The 21,129-nt window shown below is 38.3% G+C and overlaps 1 protein-coding gene across 7 annotated transcripts in view; it reads right to left on the bottom strand.

Moving 5' to 3' along the window:
• The window catches only part of REXO5 (RNA exonuclease 5), a 69,829-nt gene that overhangs the window by 48,526 nt on the left and 174 nt on the right, over positions 1 to 21,129 (bottom strand). For 3 of the 7 annotated variants that reach the window (XM_061401333.1, XM_061401329.1, XM_061401334.1), the window contains exons 1-6: positions 20,825 to 20,914; positions 20,578 to 20,722; positions 12,332 to 12,444; positions 11,273 to 11,399; positions 10,062 to 10,158; positions 6,617 to 6,760 (exon numbers count right to left, since the gene is read on the bottom strand). In XM_061401333.1, coding sequence (XP_061257317.1) covers positions 6,617 to 6,760; positions 10,062 to 10,158; positions 11,273 to 11,399; positions 12,332 to 12,444; positions 20,578 to 20,718 — 622 coding nt within the window. In that variant the 5' untranslated portion in view covers positions 20,719 to 20,722; positions 20,825 to 20,914. Of the gene's footprint in view, positions 1 to 6,616; positions 6,761 to 10,061; positions 10,159 to 11,272; positions 11,400 to 12,331; positions 12,445 to 20,577; positions 20,723 to 20,824; positions 20,987 to 21,129 lie in introns of those variants that run through there. The other 4 variants (XM_061401331.1, XM_061401330.1, XM_061401332.1 and 1 more) reach the window with 4 other exon arrangements.

Here is a 21,129-nt window from a genome sequence, read left to right as displayed (position 1 = left end):
AGGGCACCCCAAACACAGTAATCTAAACAGAACAAAAAGGCGGAGAAATATTCAGCAGGTGAAGGAACATGACAAACCAAAGAGGAGGAGATAGGGAGTCCACCTGAAAAAGAATTCAGAATGACGGTAAGGATGATCCAAAATCTTGAAAACAAAATGGAGTTACAGATAAGTAGACTAGAGACAAGGATTGAGAAGATACAAGAAATATTTAACAAAGACCTAGAAGAAATAAGGAAGAGTCAATTAATAATGAACAATGCAATAACTGAGATTAAAAGCACTCTGGAGGGAACAAACAGTAGAATAACTGAGGCAGAAGAGAGGATAAGTGAGGTAGAAGACAGAATGGTGGAAATAAATGAAGCAGAGAGGAAAAAAGAAAAAAGAATTAAATGATGACAACCTCAGAGACCTCTAGGACAATATTAAACACCCCAACATTCGAATCATAGGTGTCCCAGAAGAAGAAGACAAAAAGAAAGGGCATAAGAAAACACTTGAGGCGATAACAGTCAAAAACTTCCCAAAATGGGGAAGGAAATAGCCACCCAAGTCCAAAAAACTCAGAGAGTCCCAAACCGGATAAACCCAAGACAAAACACCCCAAGACACATATTAATCAAACTAACAAAGATCAAACACAAAGAGCAAATATTAAAAGCAGCAAGGGAAAAAGCAACAAATAACACACAAGAGGAATCCCATAAGGATAACAGATGATCTTTCAATAGAAACTCTTCAAGCCAGAAGTGAATAGCAGGACATAGTTATGAAAGAGAATAACCTACAACCAAGATTACTCTACCCAGCAAGGATCTCATTCAGATATAAAGGAGAAATTAAAAGCTTTACAGACAAGCAAAAGCTGAGAGAATTCAGCACCACCAAACCAGCTCTTCAACAAATGTTAAAGTATCTTCTCTAGACAGGAAACACAGAAAAGGTTTATAAAAATGAACCCGTAACAACAAAGTAAACGGTAATGGTATCATACTTATCAATAATTATGTTAAATGTAAATGGGTTAAATGCTCCAACCAAAAGACAAAGACTGGCCAAATGGATACAAAAACAAGACCCCTTATATATGTTGTCTACAAGAAACCCACCTCAAACCAAGGGACACATACAGACTGAAAGTGAAGGGCTGGAAAAAGTTATTTCATACAAATGGAGACCAAAAGAAAGCAGGAGTAGCAATACTCATATCAGATAAAATAGACCTTGAAATAAAGACCATGATAGGAGATAAAGAAGGACACTACATAATGATCAAAGGATCAATCCAAGAAGAAGATATAACAATCATAAATATATATGCAACCAACATAGGAGCACCTCAATATGTTAGGCAAATGCTAATGAGTATGAAATGGGAAATTAACAGTGACACAATAATAGTGGGGGACTTTACTACCCCACTCACACCTATGGACAGATCAACCAAACAGAAAATTAGCAAGGAAACATGAGCTTTAAACGATACAATAGACCAGTTAGACCTAATTGATATCTATAAGGCATTTCACCCAAAAATAATGAATTTCACCTTTTTCTCAAGTGCACACGGAACATTCTCCAGGATAGATCACATCCTGGGCCACAAATCTAGCCTTGGTAAATTTTAAAAAATTGAAATCATTTCAGGCATCTTTTATGATCACAATGCAGTAGGATGAGATGTCAACTACAAGAAAAAACTATTTAAAAATATAAACATATGGAGGCTAAACAACACACTTTGGCATACCAACAGATCATGGAAGATATCAAAAAGGAAATCAAAATATGCATAGAAACAAATGAAAATGAAAACACAACAACCCAAAACCTATGGGATTCAGTAAAAGCAGTGCTAAGAGGAAGGTTCACAGCAATACAAGCCTACCTCAAAAAAGAAGAGAAACATCAAATAAACAACCTAACTTTATACCTAAAGCAACTAGGAAAAGAAGAAAAGAAGAACCCCAAAGTTAGGAAAAGGAAAGAAATCATAAAAATCAGAGCAGAAATAAATGAAAAAGAAACAAAGGAGACTATACCAAAGATCAACAAACTAAAAGTGGGTTCTTTGAGAAGGTAAATAGACAAACTGTTAGCCAGACTCATCAAGAAAAAAAGAAGAATCAAATCAATAAAATTAGAAATGAAAACGAAGAATCACAACAGACAACAGAGAAATACAAACAATCATAAGAGACTACCATGAGCAATTATATACCAATAAAATGGACAACTTGGAAGAGATGGACAAATTCTTAGAAAAGTATAACCTTCCAAAACTGAACCAAGAAGAAAAAGAAATCTTAACAGACCCATCACAAGCATGGAAATCAAAACTGTAATAAAAAATCTTCCAACAAACAAAAGCCCAGGACCAGATGGCTTCAACAGGTGAATTCCACCAAAAAATTACAGAAGTGCTAAAACCTATCCTACTCAAACTCTTCTAGACAATTGCAGAGGAAGGTAAATTCCCAAACTCATTCTATGAGGCCACCATCATCCTAATACCAAAAACAGACAAAGATGCCACAGAAAAAGAAATCTACAGTCCAATATCACTGATGAACATAGATGCAAAAATCCTCAACAAAATTCTAGCAAACAGAATCCAACAATATATTAAAAAGATCACGCATCATGACCAAGTGGGCTTTATCCCAGAGATGCAAGGATTCTTCAATATTTACAAATCAATCAATGTGATATACCATATTAACAAAATGAAAGATAAAAACTATATGATTATCTCAATAGATGTAGAGAAAGCCGTTGACAAAATTCAACATTCATTTATGATAAAAAACTCTCCAGAAAGCAGGCATAGAAGGAACATACCTCAACATAATAAAAGCCATATATGACAAACCCATAGTAAACGTTATCCTCAATGGCAAAAAATTGAAAGCATTTCCTCTAAAATCAGGAGCAAGACAAGTCTTGTTCACCACTTTCACCACTACTATTTAACATAGTTTTAGAAGCCCTAGCCACAGCAATGGAGAAGGCAATGGCACCCCACTCCAGTACTCTTGCCTGGACAATTCCATAGACGGAGGAGCCTGATAGGCTGTAGTCCATGGCGTTGCTGGGAATTGGACATGACTGAGCGACTTCACTTTCACTTTTCACTTTCATGCAATGGAGAAGGAAATGGCAACCCACTCCAGTGTTCTTGCCTGGAGAATCCCAGGGACAAGGGAGCCTGGTGGGCTGCCGTCCATGGGGTCACACAGAGTCGGACACAACTAAAGTGACTTAGCAGCAGCAGCAGCAGCCACAGAAGAAAAAGAAATAAAAGGAATCCAGAATGGAAAAGAAGTAAAACTCACTGTTTGCAGATGACATAAACCTCTACATAGAAAACCCTGAAGACACCACCAGAAAATTACTAGAGCTAATCAATGATATAGTAAAGTTGCAGGATATAACATTAACACACAGAAATCTCTTGCATTCCTATACACTAACAATGAAGAAACAAAAAGAGAAATTAAGGAAACAATCCCATTCACCACTGCAATGAAAAGAATAAAATACTTAGGAATAAATTTACCTAAAGAAACAAAAGACCTATATACAAAAAACTATAAAACAATGATGAAAGAAATCAAAGATGACACAAATAGATGGAGAAATACCATGTTTGTGGATTGAAGAATCAATATAGTGAAAATGAGTTTGCTACCCAAATTAATCTATGGATTAAATGCAATCCTTATCAAGCTACCAACGGTATTTTTCACAGAAGCAAAACAAATAATCTCACAATTTGTATGGAAATACAAAAAAACCTCAAATAGCCAAAGCAACCTTGAGAAAGAAGAATGGAACAGGAGGAATCAACTTGCCTGACTTCAGACTATACTACAAAGCTACAGTCATCAAGACAGTATGGTACTGGCACAAAGACAGAAAGATAGACCAATGGAACAAAACAGAAAGCCCAGAGATAAATCCACACACCTATGGACACCTTATCTTTGACAAAGGAGGCAAAATATACAATGGAGAAAACACAATCTCTTTAACAAGTGGTGCTGGGAAAACTGGTCAACTACATGTAAATGAATGAAACTAGAACACTTTCTAACACCATACACAAAAATAAATTCAAAATGGATTAAAGATCTTCATGTAAGACCAGAAACTATAAAGCTCTTGGAGGAAAACATAGGCAGAACACTCTGACATAAATCACAGCAAGATTCTCTATGACCCACCTCACAGAGTAATGGAAATAAAAACAAAAAACAACAAATGGGACCTAATTAAACATAAATGCTTTTGCACAATGAAGGAAACTATAGGCAAGGTGAAAAGGCAGCCTTCAGAATGGGAGAAAATAACAGCAAATGAAACAACTTACAAAGAATTAATCTTTAAAATGTATAAGCAGTTCATGCAGCTCAATACCAGAAAAACAAAAGACTCAATCCAAAAGTGGGCCAAAGAACTAAACAGACATTTCTCCAAAGAAGACATACAGATGGCTAACAAAACTGAAAATAAGAATGAGTGTTCAACATCACTCATTACTAGAGAAATGCAAATCAAAACCACAATGAGGTATCATCTTATGCAGATCAGAATGACTGCCATCAAAAAGCCTACAAACAATAAATGCTGGAGAGGGTGTGGAGAAAAGGGAACCTTTTACACTGTTGGTGGGAATACAAACTAGTACAGCCACTATGGAGAACAGTTTTGAGATTCCTTTAAAAAACTGGAAACAGAACTGCCATGCTACTGCTGCTGCTGCTAAGTCACTTCAGTCGTGTCCAACTCTGTGCGACCCCATAGACAGCAGCCCACCAGGCTCAGACCCAGCAATTCCACTGCTGGGCATACACACCGAAGAAACCAGAATTGAAAGAAACACATGTACCCCAATGTTCACTGCAGCACTGTTTACAATAACTAGGACATGGAAGCAACCTAGATGTCCATCGGCAGAGAATGGATAAGGAAGCTGTGGTACATATACACAATGGAATATTACTCAGCTATAAAAAATTAATGCATTTGAGTCAGTTCTAAAGAGGTGGATGAAACTGGAGCCTATTATATAGAGTGAAGTAAGTCAGAAACAGAAACACCAATACAGTATATAACACTGTATATATGTAATTTATATGGAATATATATGGGATTTACAAAGACGGTAATGACGACCCTATCTGCAAGACACCAAAAGAGACACAGATATAAAGAACAGACATTTGGACTATGTGGGAGAAGGCGAGGGTGGGATAATTTGAGAGAATAACATTGAAACATGTATATTACGATATGTAAAACAGATGACTGGTGCAAGTTTGATGCATGAAACAGGGCACTCGAAGCCAAGTCAACCCAGAGTGACGGGGTAGGGAGGGATGTGTGAGGGGGGTTCAGGATGGGAGGACACATATTCACCCATGGCTGATTCATGTTGATGTTTGGCAAAAACCACCACAATATTGTAAAGTAATTAGCCTCCAATTAAAATAAATAAATAAGTAAATTATTTTAAATTTTTTAAAAAGAAAAAAAAAAAAAAGTCTGGTACTTCCTTAAAAGGATAAACATAGAGTTACCATAGGACTTGGTAGGTATATACCCCTTGCTACATACTTAAGAAAAGTGAAAACATATACCCATGCAAAAACTTTCATCTGGATGTAGCATTATTCACAACAGCCCCAAAGTATAAATAATTCAAATGTCATCAACTGATGACTGGATAAATAAAATGTATAAACATACATGGAATATCATTAGAACGAAAATAAATGACATAATAATATATGCTACAACATGGATAAACCATGAAAATTTTATGCTGAGCTAAAAAAGCCAGTTACAAAAGACCACATATTGTGTGATTCCATTTATAAATAGGTAAATTCCATTCACAATAGGTAAATCTATTAACAGAGAGTAATTAGTAGTTGCCTTGGGCTAAAGGACATTGCAGGAAATGATAGTACAAGGTTTCTTTTGGGGTAATGAAAGTGTTCTAAACTGACTGTGGCAATAGTTGACAAAATCTGCAAACATACTAAAACATACTAAAAACTATTGAAATTGTATACTTTAAATGGGTGAACTGTATGGTAGGTTAATTATATCTCAATAGGGCTTTATTTTTTTTTTAAGAAATTATAACATTACTGCTGTGATTAAGAGGTAATAAATAAAAGAATTTTTATTAAAGTCTTACTACATAACTGACCAAGGCTCTGAGCCTAGACCTATTTATTAAAGAAAATGGAGGTGGGGGTGGGTGGGAGGAATATTAGAAGTACTATAGAAGTATTAAAATGTTAAAGACATATTGATTTCATACACTAAGAAGGAATGAAAGAAAAATAAAAAAGGAATTTTTTTTATTCCCACAAAATATTTCAATGTTATTTAAGGTCATGTTTATGTACTACCTAAAATCAGTCTCAGTATACATCCTACAGTTTAGGAAACATTGCACTTAAAGTATTTCCTCTTTAATAGAGGATGGAATAAGTCACTTGGAAAGCAGTCCATAAAAACAAACTTTACAGTAATATTTTTAAATAAACTAACAGACATTCTTCCATTGTTGCCAACACAGGATAAAATCTATACCAACCTTGTAATGGAAAGTGATATGTTTTCATTTCCTCCTTTGTGAGAAGGCATCTGGTCAAGCCCACTTTCTTAGAGCCATACTTTTGAATGATGGGGTCTTTCTGCAAGTTGATGCTAACTTTTGAGCTGGCAAAAGGTAAAGACCCTAAAACAAAGATAATCACATATATGTTATAAAGTATGTTTATAAGACCTCAGAGGACATGTCTTTTAATGATGTATAGATCAAACGGTTTATAAGACCCAGTCCCAACTTTAAAGGAGCTTGCATTCTAATATATTTATAGGAACACAAAGCAAAAATAACTCTCAAATGGGTTGTAACAATAAAAGCTATAAAAGGGAAAGAGAGAATACACTGGCTGAGATAGTCAGAAATGGTTCAAGAGAGGAAAAGACTAGCTGAGTCTAGGCTTAAAGAGCAGAATTCAGATATCTGCTGTATTAAACTAGCCTGTTAATGATGGACAGGGAAGCCTGGCATACTGCAGTACATGGGGATGCAAAGAGTCAGACATGACTGAGCAACTAAACTGAACTGAAACTAGTCTGTTACAGTGTCTGCCACTCCTAATAAATCTACTGCACCCCTAACCACTTGCTCAAACACAAGCCTGTTCTTTAAGAAGCAGCAGTTACTGACTGGTTTAAGAGTGGGGACCTGGCTAAAGAGGGAACCAACTATAAACTGACTAGTAACTTGATATTCCTTGCCATGCTCAAAAGGGATAAGGGTATTAGCTAAGCTGATCAGCTTTCTTGCTTCCAAAACTGAACTAGAAATACAGAGAACAGACCAGTTAGAACAGAAAACAAAGAAGCCAAGATGCCATGAAAAGGATAAAGAAAAGGTCTTCACCAGAGGCACTTAGATTCTTGATGTCTTTCCAGTCCATAGGCATCCTTCAAATAATACCCTCTCACTTAAGGTGACCTAAATGAGTATCTGGTCCTGGCAACCTAAAGAGCCAAAATATCAGAAATAAGAAAAGAGGGCATTCCAAGTAAGAGAAATGTACAAACCAAACTTGGTAAGGTAATGACTAGACAAGTCAGGGAGGACAAAAGATCTTTGTAGAAGAGCAGTATAAGAAACAAGTTGAAAGAAGAGGGAAAAAGTGAACTGTAGACCACTATGAATTTCAGGCTCAAGAGTCTGGACTTCTGGAGCAACAGAAAGCTCCTGAGAAGGGAAGTGGCATAACCAAACACTACTTTAAGAAAGATCAATCTCAAAGATATGTAGAAAATGTAGTAGAGAGAAAAATGACTTTGCAGTAATTCTGGCAAAAAAACAGTCTGGATTAAGATGGTGGAGGGATGGAAGAAAAAGGATAAAAGAAACATTACAGAAGAAAAACTCATAAAGTATAGTGACAGAATAATTCAGTTCAGTCAACAAAATATTTACTGAGTACTTATTATATGCCTGGCATTGCTCTACTCAGTAGATTCCCCAATGAACAAAATCAACAAATTCTCCTAAATTCTAGTTGAGAAGATGCACAATAAACAAATACATAATATACCAGGTGAGGATAAGGTAAAGGAGGAAAGGCAGCGCTAGGGCAGAAAAAGGGTTAATGTCATATATTTTACAATCAGGGAACGTATCTCTTATAAAGTAACATTTGAATAGAGATTCTTAATAGTAAAGGGAATGAATCATGCAGATTGGGTATGGGGAGCCAAAAGAAAAGAAATTCTAAAATTCAAGACTGGTGTCTTAGAGAAAAACAACACTAACAGAAAAGAGGATTTGAAGGTGGAAGTCTATTATTTAAGGACAAAAAAAATGCTTTTAATTATGCTATGACTGAAGGTACAATGGAGTATCCAGGTAGCAACATCCATCAGGCAGCTGAGAAAATGTAGGCCTGGAATTTGGGACATCAAAGCTAAAGATGCAGGAGTTATCCACAGAAGAGGTGGGTAAACTGGAGAAGAATAGATGAATATTTCAAAGAAAGACTAAAGTGAAGAAAGATCAAAGTGCTATGATCTAATGGACTATAACTTAAGGACTTTGATATTTAGGTTGGGAAACTGAAGCAAAATCCTTAGGACAGAGAATTAGCTATAACCCTCTAGTTCCTCAATGCTTACAGAATAAACCCAAAATTATTAGCATGGCATTTACAGCCTGCAAAACAAAGTTTAAACCTACCTCTAGGCAACCCACTCCAGTGTTCTTGCCTGGAGAGTCCCAGGGACAGGGGAGCCTGGTGGGCTGCCGTCTCTGGGGTCACACAGAGTCGGACACGACTGAAGTGACTTAGCAGTAGCAGCAAGCCTCATCTCTCACTACTACATCTCCTCTTATTCCATCTCCACCCCTAGTCACCCTCAACAATCCATATTCTTCAATCATATCAATTTCTTTTTTCAGATTACATCCTTTCTTTTACAGCTCAATGCTTTTACATGAGTTTTGAATCTCATAATGACTACTCTGTGATTCACTCAAATATGTCAAAACACAGTAGATGTCAAGTTAAACGAAGTTGCAGGTCTGATATGGACATCTATTAGAAAGAAGGAAAGGGGAACAATGCAAAAATAAGAAGTTAGATGCTATTGAGATAGAAGATAATAGGAAACACAGTCATGGAGAATATGGAAAGGAATCATTGGTTTTTCCTCACCACTTTTTCATGTTCCCTCAGTGCAACTATTCAATAATTTAAATTATTTCTGAATACACATACAAAATGCATTTTGAACAATACTTACCTTACTATCTGCAATGAACTGTTAAGGTCTATTCCATCACTCACCTCCTTGCCCCTCCAAAGACAAGGTCAGCTATAACTTGCTAATGGGACACAACCCAGTCTAAAAAACACTGCTATTGTGGATGTTTATACTTTAGCTGGCCAGCATCTAAACTTGCCTATTCCCCACTGTGAGTAATATTAGTGAGCATCCCCTCATTAGTAAGAGGTAAGATGTTCCTTCCCATTTGTACACTTGTGTGTACAAAGACCCAGTGAGTTTAAAAATGATTCACAGTAATTGATAAGAATCTACTGTCAGTGATAAGCAGGGAATATACTTTTCTTTTTCCTTAAACACACACACACACAAAATTGCTTTTCTGCTTAATTTAATTGGAGTTGAGTTTTGTTGTTTGCAAAAATAAACTTGACTGATAAACCTACTTGTAAGCATATCCAAGGGCTTCCCTGGTGGCTCAGCAGCAATGAATCTGCCTGCAGTGCAGGAGATGTGGCAGGAACCGGTGGGTTCAATCCCTGGGTCGGGAAGATCCCCCTAGAGAAGGAAATGGCAACCCACTCCAGTATTCCTGCCTGAGAAATCCATGGACAGAGGAGGCTGGTAGGCTACAGTCTATGGAGTGGCAAAGAGTCGGACATGACTTAGTGACTAAGGAACAACAAAGCATATCCATATGAGCAGATATCAAACCAGAGTCATAATCATACCTTCCATTGCTTTGGGCAGATTCCCAATTATTTGTTTCTTTTGCAGCCCAATGATATCAGCTAGGAAATCAGATGAAGGGGGAGGCATGCGGAATTTCTGAAAATACATAACAGGCTTTTACAAAAATGTTTGAAAGCAGTTAAAATACTGTCAAAGGTCTAGACTCAGAGCTATGCTATGTAGACTCAGCTCAGTGCTATGAAAAATCTGGACCTTAACTGTTTGCACTGTAAAATGAGAACTGTTTCCTTAATGTGTAAAAATGACTGAATAAGTGAAATACCATTTATCCAACCCTAGCAATTTTCTTTGCTTCCCTGACTATACATTATACTAAAGAAACAAACATTAAAAAACATGTAACTCAGAAAAGCAAAGTACCCTTTATTTTTCAAAGCACTTTCATATGCATTACTTTAGTGGATAACATGCCAGGTAAAAACGACACAGAAAAGCGATGATTGAGAGTTCAAGCCTCAGGCTCACCTGGGCTTAAATTCCAGCTCAACCACTTACTAGCTGTAATTTGGATGCATTACTCAGTTTCCTTATGAATAAAATGGGATTTTAAAAAGTATCTCTTATAAGACTATTGTGAGAATTAAAGATGATGCATGCTAAGTATGAATAATAAAGGGCTGAGCACATAGGTAGTAGTATTCAACAAACTAAAGCAGAAAGGAAAATGAAGACCCAAGGAGAATTAGGTTAGGGCTAACAAATTCAAATGCTCTCAAGGGTAAATGGATGAAACAGTCTGATAAAGAATGGAGGAGGCTATGGGAAAATGAAGAGTACATGCCCTTTCTAAAGAAGACAGCTGCTATTCAGCTCCAGATACTTTTTTAAGGGAACTCAATCTTGTGATATTGTCGAGGCCAAGAAATATGGATTTTATATAAATTTTACAATTTTAAAAAACACCAATGCCCAAATAAAATGTGACAATGTCAACTACAATCTGGGAACTATAGATTACAGCCCAGGAACTACAGATTGCAATCTGAGATTTTTGCCTAGATTACCAAAAGAAAAACATCAGAGACAAATCTAATCCCAACACAAGGTATCAATCATAACCTTTTTAGCTTTCTACAACTTCTACTTCTTGTTCAATCAGGCTGCCAACCAGCACAGTTTGAAATATATGCACTAGTTGCGAAGTGTGAGAACCTGACTCAAGTCCAAATAAAAAGTTTTCTTGACTTACATGTTTGAATGCCTTTCGGAGAAATCCAAATTCCAAATAGAACTTGTAAAAGTGTAGCTGACTCAATCCCTGCAGTACAAAAACCACCACATTTTTCAGGTGGTTTTGGTGAAAAAGCTGGCACCAGCTGTTGAAAAATCAAACCAATACAGCTAAGACTGAAACTTTTAAGTCAGTTACAGGCATTCAGAAGGGCAGTGTGAAAAAAGCACTGAGCAACAGCTTTCAGAGTTTATCACTGCTCACTGACTGGCTGGAAATGAAGAACAGCTATTATAGCACAGAATTTAAACAAAGATCTCTTGAGGTAATTATTTATTTCATTCAAATCAAGTAGAATACCAAGTGAAACACAATGAATTCAAATCCAAAATCCTATTAAGATGTGTTTTAAACTGGAACTAATTAAGCTCAATTTACAAAGGCTACCTTCAACATCCCAATCTGCTCTACAATCCTTTCTAAGCAAGTAAGCACATGACTGGCTTCAAGAAAGCCAGTTTTAGATAAAGTGACAGAGCAATGGCAGTATCTGTTAATGCAAAGAGGGTTTTTGAAGTATTTAGCTACCCCACCCCCAGACAGAAGTATACATCTGAAAATCTCTCTATTGGTACATACACAAACACAATTTTCATTAGACATTTAATAATGGCACTAAGGATACCAAAACAGTCATATTCTCTTTGCCCTTGATTTGTAGAGAAGAAAAAAGATTGGGATTTTTAATATACGATGTTATTTCAATCAGGTCTCCATCAGAGGTTATAAACTAAAATACCTATAGCAGCCAGACAGATAATATAAATAAGGGAGGCAGGCCAGGTGGGACATTGAAGTATACATCTAAAATGAGAGGCCACTATTCATAGGGACAGTTGCCAGAATTTTTTCAAGAAATATGGATTTTTATAAAGGAATTTCCAATTTAAATTGTTGGTAATTTTGTTTAAAAAATTAGGACATTCTGGGTGGCAAATAAAAATGTCAGGCAGATATGGTTCCCTAGATACAAATTTGAAACCTCAGGTCTATATCCATCTAAAGTTCATCTCATACCTCGGTTTAGGAAAGCTGGATTTGCCCAGAACTGCATACTTCAGCAATTCACATAGCTGGCCATGGGTTACTTCACAGTTTTCAGCAAATAAAACGGTAGATAATCGAGCTTTCTGCAAAAGTAAATCAGGGCATAACAGATTATTGTTATAAACAACAGCAACAAAAACAAGGCAAATTTTAAAATATTCTAGTTTCTTATTATTTTACCATAATATAACCATAAGGAGGGTTCTAATTAATTAGAAATGAAGGTCTAAAACAACCTGTGATATGAGAGTATTAATAAGATATTTAATAAACACTGATACAGAACCTTAATTATAGATATCCCTAGCTTGTTACGTGCTAGTAATAGCAGGATGAATAAAATATGCTCTTAAGAAGCCCATTCTACCAGGGTGAAAAAATGCAGAAACAGGTAATTCCTATTTAAGATGTAGGTGCTGTTCTAAAGATAAAGGAGCAAAGAGGCTAAAACTTGGGGGCTTGGAGAATTTTAGAGATAGCATAACTGAGATGAAAATAATGGAACTGGACCTTGAAAGTATGAGTCAGCCGGGTAGGAGGAAACATTGTGCCTAAATACGTAGTTTGGTTTGGCTGGAGACAAGACTGCATGTTTCGTAGAGCAATGGAGATATGAGAGGAAGGTGAAGTTGGAGTCAGATCATAGAAGACCAACGTGGCCTAAGCAAAGGAATCAGACTTTAAGCCTCTCCTTAAAACAGCTTTGTACTTACATAAAGTTATTAAAGTAATTCACGCTTATTAAAAAAGAGTCAAATAATAGAGAAGAGTAAAACTGACAATAGATAGGTGAAAATAAGTCACCTGTACTTGTACAATTCAAGTACAACTCATATCATTTTCCTTTTGGTCTGAGAGGCCTCAGAGTAACAGTGGTTAGGAGTTCAAGCCCCAGAGTTCCTCTACCTAGGTCAAATACCAAGCTCTACCATTCTAAGTGCTGTAAGATGTTAAGAGGTTAGGGACAAGTACTTTGATCTAAGACTAAGGTTTTTTCATTTACAGAATAATTATAATTCTACCTTATGAAATTATTGGGAAAACCAACAAGGTAATGTACTGAGGCAAGAGTAATGTACTGAAGCCAGTGCCCAACATACCCTAAGATAAGTAAACACCAGTTATTATTATTGCTATTTTCCCATGTGACTATTTAAAGCTAATGCTGAGCACTTACCCACTTCTTACCCCCATCTATTAAATCATTTAATTCTTTGTAAGTGGGCACTACTATTATCCCCATTTTACAAATAAAGAAATGGAGGAATGACAGATAAGTACAGAACCAAAATCAGAATGCAGGCTCCAAAGCTTAAACTCTTTTCGTCTCTATCTTATACTGTCCCCAAGGGATTACACTTTACATTATTTTGTAACCAACTCCCTCCACCACAAAAAAACACAAAAAACAAAAACAAAAACCCAGGGAAGGAGTTCCCTGGAAGTCTATTGGTTAGGATTTGGCAAACTGTAATTGCTGTAGCTCACGGTTCAATCCCTGGTACGGGAAAAGAGACCCTGCAAGCCGCTTGGTATGGGGGGTGGGGGGGAAATCTGTAAGTATATTTCCATAGCTGTTAAATATATTAAACGTCAATTTTAATAATAGTCCACTCTCTCAACTTACCTAAAAACTTACAGCTTATCTAAAAAAAATTCCCAATTGATGACACTTGTTTAAATTATAAACAATATTATGATGAGGACTCTTGTATAGACATCCTTGCACGTCTATTCTCTCAGAATAAATTCCTGGTCAAATAATCATGTACATAGTACAGGAGATAGGGATAAAGACCACCCCCATGGAAAAGAAATGCAAAAAAGCAAAATGGCTCTCTAGGGAGGCCTTACAAATAGCTGTGAAAAGAAGAAAAGTAAAAAGCAAAGGAGAAAAGGAAAGATATAAACATCTGAATGCAGAGTTCCAAAGAATAGTAAGGAGAGATAAGAAAGCCTTGCTCAGCGATCAATGCAAAGAAATAGAGGAAAACAACAGAATAGGGAAGACTAGAGATCTCTTCAAGAAAATTAGAGATACCAAGGGAACATTTCAGGCAAAGATGGGCTCGATAAAGGACAGAAATGGTATGGACCTAACAGAAGCAGAAGATATTAAGAAGAGGTGGCAAGAATACACAGAAGAACTGTACAAAAAAGATCTTCACAACCCTGATAATCACGATGGTGTGATCACTCACCTAGAGCCAGACATCCTGGAATGTGAAGTCAAGTGGGCCTTAGAAAGCATCACTACGAACAAAGCTAGTGGAGATGATGGAATTCCAGTTGAGCTATTCCAAATCCTGCTGTGAAAGTGCTGCACTCAATATGCCAGCAAATTTGGAAAACTCAGCAGTGGCCACAGGACTGGAAAAGGTCAGTTTTCATTCCAAACCCAAAGAAAGGCAATGCCAAAGAATGCTCAAACTACCGCACAACTGCACTCATCTCACATACTAGTAAAGTAATGCTCAAAATTCTCCAAGCCAGGCTTCAGCAGTACGTGAACCGTGAATTTCCAGATGTTCAAGCTGGTTTTAGAAAAGGCAGAGGAACCAGAGATCAAATTGCCAACATCTGCTGGATCATGGAAAAAGCAAGAGAGTTCCAGAAAAACATCTATTTCTGCTTTATTGACTATGCCAAAACCTTTGTCTGTGTGGATCACAATAAACTATGGAAAATTCTCAAAGAGATGGGAATACAAGACCACCTGACCTGCCTCTTGAGAAACCTATATGCAGGTCAGGAAGCAACAGTTAGAACTGGACATGGAACAACAGACTGGTTCCAAATAGGAAAAGGAGGACGTCAAGGCTGTATATTGTCACCCTGCTTATTTAACTTCTATGCAGAGTACATCATGAGAAACGCTGGGCTGGAAGAAGCACAAGCTGGAATCAAGATTGCCAGGAGAAATATCAATAACCTCAGATATGCAGATGACACCACCCTTATGGCAGAAAGTGAAGAGGAACTAAAAAGCCTCTTGATGAAAGTGAAAGGGGAGAGTGAAAAAGCTGGCTTAAAGCTCAACATTCAGAAAACGAAGATCATGGCATCTGGTTAGATCATGGCATCTGGTCCCATCACTTCATGGGAAATAGATGGGGGAAAAATGCAGTATCAGACTTTATTTTTGGGGGCTCCAAAATCACTGTAGATGGTGATTGCAGCCATGAAATTAAAAGACGCTTACTCCTTGGAAGGAAAGTTATGACCAACCTAGATAGCATATTCAAAAGCAGAGACATTACTTTGCCAACAAAGGTCCGTCTAGTCAAGGCTATGGTTTTTCCTGTGGTCATGTATGGATGTGAGAGTTGGACTGTGAAGAAAGCTGAGTCTCAAAGAACTGATGCTTTTGAACTGTGGTGTTGGAGAAGACTTGAGTCCCTTGGACTGCAAGGAGATCCAACCAGTCCATTCTGAAGGAGATCAGCCCTGGGTGTTCTTTGGAAGGAATGATACTAAAGCTGAAACTCCAGTACTTTGGCCACCTCATGGGAAGAGTTGACTCATTGGCAAAGACTCTGATGCTGGGAGGGTTTGGGGGCAGGAGGAGAAGGGGATGACAGAGGACGAGATGGCTGGATGGCATCACTGACTCAATGGACGTGAGTTTGAGTTAACTCTGGGAGATGGTGATGGACAGGGAGACCTGGTGTGCTGTGATTGATGGGGTTGCAAAGAGTCAGACAGAACTGAGCGACTGAACTGAACTGAATCACGTATACCTTACATTCTGACAATATTGCTAACTCCTGAAAAAATATACAAGTTTATACTTATCAAATAAAAATATACAATACTGACAATGTATGAAGGACTCTATATGTAGCAGTAAGTAATCACAGTTGCCAAACATGGGATGTCAGAGCCTGAGTAGGATGAAGAGAGCATACTACACAGGAGGAAGTCCAGGCGAATGCAGAGTTCCAGAAGGAGTGGTAAGAGAGCCTTCTTAAATGAACAGTGAAAAGAAATAGAGGAAAATAATAGAATGGGAAAGACCACAGAACTCTTCAAGAAAACGGAAGATGTTGCAGAGAGGAAGCCAATTCTGACTCCATTATGGAACTGTTTCTTTGACTTGCTTTTCGTTGCTTTTGTTATTATATATAATCATACAGGATGGTCTGCCTCAGAGAATCCTGCCCCTCTGCCTGACTGTTCTGAACTAAAATGTCTTTGTTCAGAACCCTGTCCACCTGTGGATGACAGGAAGGAAAAATTAACACATCCCCTGCCTGAGGCTTGCCATTCTAGGAGATGTTTGCAAAACTAATGGCCTTTTTACTTTGCTTCTTTCTCTCTACCTTTAAAAGAACCTGGCATCCAGCCCCCAATAAAATGTTACTTTGAGGTGCTAGTCTGCCATCTTCTCAGTCTGCCGGCTGTTCCTTACCTCAACACCTTGTCTCTCGGATTCACTGGCCTATTGTGCAGTGAGCAGAGGAAGCTTGGACTCGGTAACAGAGATCCCAAGGAAACATTTCATACAAAGATGGGCACAATGAAGAATAGAAACGGTAAGGACCTAACAGAAGCAGAAGATATAAAGAAGAGGTGGCAAGAATACAAAGAAAAAACTGTACAAAAAACGTTATAATGACCCAAATAACCATGATGGTGTGGTCACTCCCCTAGAGCCAGACATCTTAGGAGTGTGAAGTCAAGTGGGCCTTAGGAAGCATTATTATGAACAAAGCTAGTGGAGGTGATGGAATTCCAGGTGAGTTATTTCAAACCCTAAAAGATGATGCTGTTAAAGTGCCACACTCAATATGCCAGCAAATTTGGAAAACTCAGCAGTGGCCACAGGACTGGAAAAGGTCAGTTTTCATTCAAATTCCAAAGGGCAATGCCAAAGGATGTTCAAATTACCATGCAGTTTCACTCATTTCACATGCTAGCAAGATTATGCTCAAAATCCTTCAAGCTAGGCCTCAGCAGTACGTAAACTGAGAACTTCCAGATGTACAAGCTGGATTTAGAAAAGGCAGAGGAACCAGAGATCAAATTGCCAACATCCTTTGGATCATAGAAAAAGCAAGAGAGTTCCAGAAAAACATCTACTTCTGCTTCTTTGACTATGCCAAAGCCTTTGACTGTGTGGATCACAACAAACTGTGGAAAATTCTTAAAGAGATGGGAATACCAGACCACCTTACCTGCCTCCTGAGAAACCTGTATGCAGGACAAGAAGCAATAGTTAGAATCGGACACGGAACGGACTGCTTCAAAATTGGGAAAAAGAGTACGTCAAAGGCTGTACATTGTTATGCTGCTTATTTAACTCATATGCAGAGTACATCATGCGATGTGCCAGCCTGGATGACTCACAAGCTGGAATCAAGATTGCTGGGAGAAATACCAACAACCTCAGATATGCAGATGATACCACTTTAACAGCAGAAAACGGAAAGGAACTAAAGAGCCTCTTGATGAAGGTGATAGAGGAGAGTGAAAAAGCTTGCTGAAAACTCTACATTCAAAATACAAAGATCTTAGCATCCAGTCCCACCACTTCATGGCAAATTGATGGGGAAAAATGGAAACAGTGACAAATGTTATTTTCTTGGGCTCCAAAATCACTGTGAATGGGACTGCAGCCATGAAATTAAGATGCTTGCTCCTTGAAAGAAAAGCTATAACAAACCTAGACAGTGTATTAAAAAGCAGAGACATCACTTTGCCAACAAAGATCTGTATAGTCTAAGCTATGGTTTTTCTAGCAGTCATGTATGGATGTGAAAGCTGGACCATAAAGAAGGCTTCATGCGGGCTGAATGCCCAGGAGTTGATGCTTTCGAACTGTGGTGCTGAAGAGGATTCTTGAGAGACCCTTGGACAGCAAGGAGACCAATCCAGTCAATCCTAAAGGAAATCAACCCTGAATATTCACTGGAAGGACTGATGCTGAAGCTCCAGTATTTTGGCTACCTGACGCAAAGAGCCTACTCATTGGAAAAGACCCTGATGCTGGGAAAGAGTGAGGGCAAGAGAAGGGGGCAACAGAGGAAGAGATGGTTGGGTGGCATCTGTGACTCAATGGACATGAGTTTGAGCAAACTCAAGGAATTAACAAAGGACAGAGACGCCTAGCATGCTGCAGTTGATGGGGGTCACAAAGAGTTGGACATGACTTTGTGACTGAACAACAAGGGTTAGGAAACCAGAATATACATTGCAGGACAGTGGCCCAGTGTGAAGTGTCAAAGCCTGAGCAGTATGAGGAGGGTATCCATGCAGTGGGAACTGGAGAGCAGTGAAGCTGGCATCGGATGTAAGAAGTTGTTTAGGGTAAGGAGGGCACCAGTCCTGAGGGACAAATGGTAGTGTCACTGAATTCAGAGCCTGAAAAGGGTATGTGCAGGCATCCACCATGTGAGTAGCTTGTCACAGTAGCAATGAAGGCATTCACAACGGAGAGTGACCTGGTACATTATGGAGAATGACCAGAGCCTAAGCTGGGTGAGGAGAGTGTGAGGGTGTGAGGCAATGGCAGAAAGAGGGGACCAAATCAAATATATTTGAAGGTAACAAGAGTCAAAATTTTCAGCTATATAAGGAAGTTATAAATATGAAAAGGGAGACAACTAGAATGAACTCAGTGGAATTGGATTGGAAGCAGAGATTCTGATATGAATTGACAGTTTTTCAATATGTATAGATATATCTATATCTATATCTATATATATATATTTTTTTTAATGTAAACATATGTATGTGTGTATAAATCTATACACACGTATTTCTTAGCTCTCATTTGGAATATTGACATCCCAACAGCAATCAGCACATCTAGCACCCAGATCTTGAATTTCTAAATGTCATTCTCCACTAAAAAGAAGCAAGTCTCCTCAGAGAGATGGCTGATTTCAGGGCTAAGACAGGGGAAGCACAGAAGAGTCTGAAATATCTTTTTGTGCCAGAAAAATAAGGAAATGCTCAAGAGTGATCAGGTCCACGTCAAAGGGACACAGAAGCTAGCTTAATGATCAAATCTGGGATATTTTGAGCACCAAAATATAGTAATGGATTATAATTAATTGAATAAAATAAGTATCCACAAATTCATACTAATAAAAAATGAATAAACTGAAAGTTTAATGAGGAAGCAACTCCCCACAAAATAACAGAAAAAGAGCAACTTTAGAGAAATTTAGCACATACTTTCTTAATCAAATGATTAAGGTTAATATCATCAGTACTGGTACAAGTCAAATTAGGGTACAACCTTAACACAAGAGAACATAGTATCACTTCTGTGACATTCCTGTCAAAGATGTATAACCTGAATCTAATAATGAGAAAACAAACTTAACTTGAGGGACATTCTCACATTCTACAAAATAACTGGTACAGGTTCTTCAAAGGTAGTAAAGCCACAAATGTCAAAGACTGAACAATTGTTTGCATTGAAGGAAACATAACTAAAGTAACACATTTATTCTAAACTAGATCTTATTGCTAAACAGGACGTTATTAGAACTGGAGAAACCTGAATGGGATCTGAGAATTAGATGGTAGCATATATCCATGTTATTTCCTAATTTTGCTGGTTGCATTTTAGTTATTAGATATTAGAAAATATGTAAACACTAAAATATGTGGGTGGATAAAAGTTTCTGATACTGTCCTCGCAAATTTTAAGTTTGAGACGGTTTCAAAATAAAGTGATGAGACTGTCAACTTCAACTTTCTACCACGTTAACCTTTAAAAAAAAAATTGTTTTGCCAATCTGATAGGCTCCCCCAAAAGGAAACACATTTTAAAAGACTTCATGGCACTAATTCCCTTACTATTGTTTATCTCTCTCTCCACTAGAAAGGTAGTAGCGATCTTTGTTTACTCACTAATGTTCCCCAAGTGCCTAGAAAGACAATAGAAATCTGATGACTATGTGGATGAATGCCACAGAATGCTCAAGAAATGGTAGATTATCAGCTTTATTAGTCCATTACTGGAATGTAAACTGCACGGGGGCAGGAAATTTTGTGCTTTTATGCACTGGTATATTTGCAGAACCTAGAACAATTCCTGCACACAGAAGACTTCAAAATATTTGTTGAACATTCTTGTCGCGTGCCAGGCACAATACCGGTTTTAAACCGCCCATACCAGCCCCAAGGTAAATGGTATTGTGTTATTATCTGGGAGTTCCAAACTGCCTCGGGCTGCCCAGTCGGGATCCCCCATTGCTCACCTTGGCTACAGGCTGCTGCCTTTCCTCAAGATCCCAATGGGATCTCGTCGCCTCAGCGGCCCCGACCACCTTGCTCGGAATCAGCCTCCTCTTTCTGCCCTTCTTGAGGGTGATCCCGCTCCTTTTCCTCTCTGGCTCCATGAACCTGTTGAGAAAGATCGCTTTTTAGCGCTGTGAGAAAACCCCGACGCCCTGATGGCCCGGGCTGTCTCCAGAGTGGGGAGGAGCAAGGGCTTCGACAGCCTACCTACCACCCTTCTCAGGTCCTCTCAAATCAGTTTACAGAGCGCTCCCCGCCCACCGTAGAAAGCGAGGGCACCAACCGTCTTCCCCGTTACTCCACGCAGAAAACGACTCAGCATCAAGCCAAACGGCTTTACTGCCGACGCTGGAGGCCGAATTCGAAACGGTTCCCCAACGGCGCAAACGCGCCTCCGTCAGTTAGGAAGAGGGAAGGGAGCGCTTTATAACTGCTTCTCTGCCAAAAACCACTCCCCAAACCCCGTATCCCCGAAGACGCCGAAAGAAGCCGGGAGAGAGTAAAGATGACCC

This window comes from Bos javanicus, chromosome 25 (assembly GCF_032452875.1).
Source record: "Bos javanicus breed banteng chromosome 25, ARS-OSU_banteng_1.0, whole genome shotgun sequence".
Lineage (NCBI taxonomy): Eukaryota > Metazoa > Chordata > Mammalia > Artiodactyla > Bovidae > Bos > Bos javanicus.
This window is presented reverse-complemented; position numbering and strand designations above follow the sequence as displayed.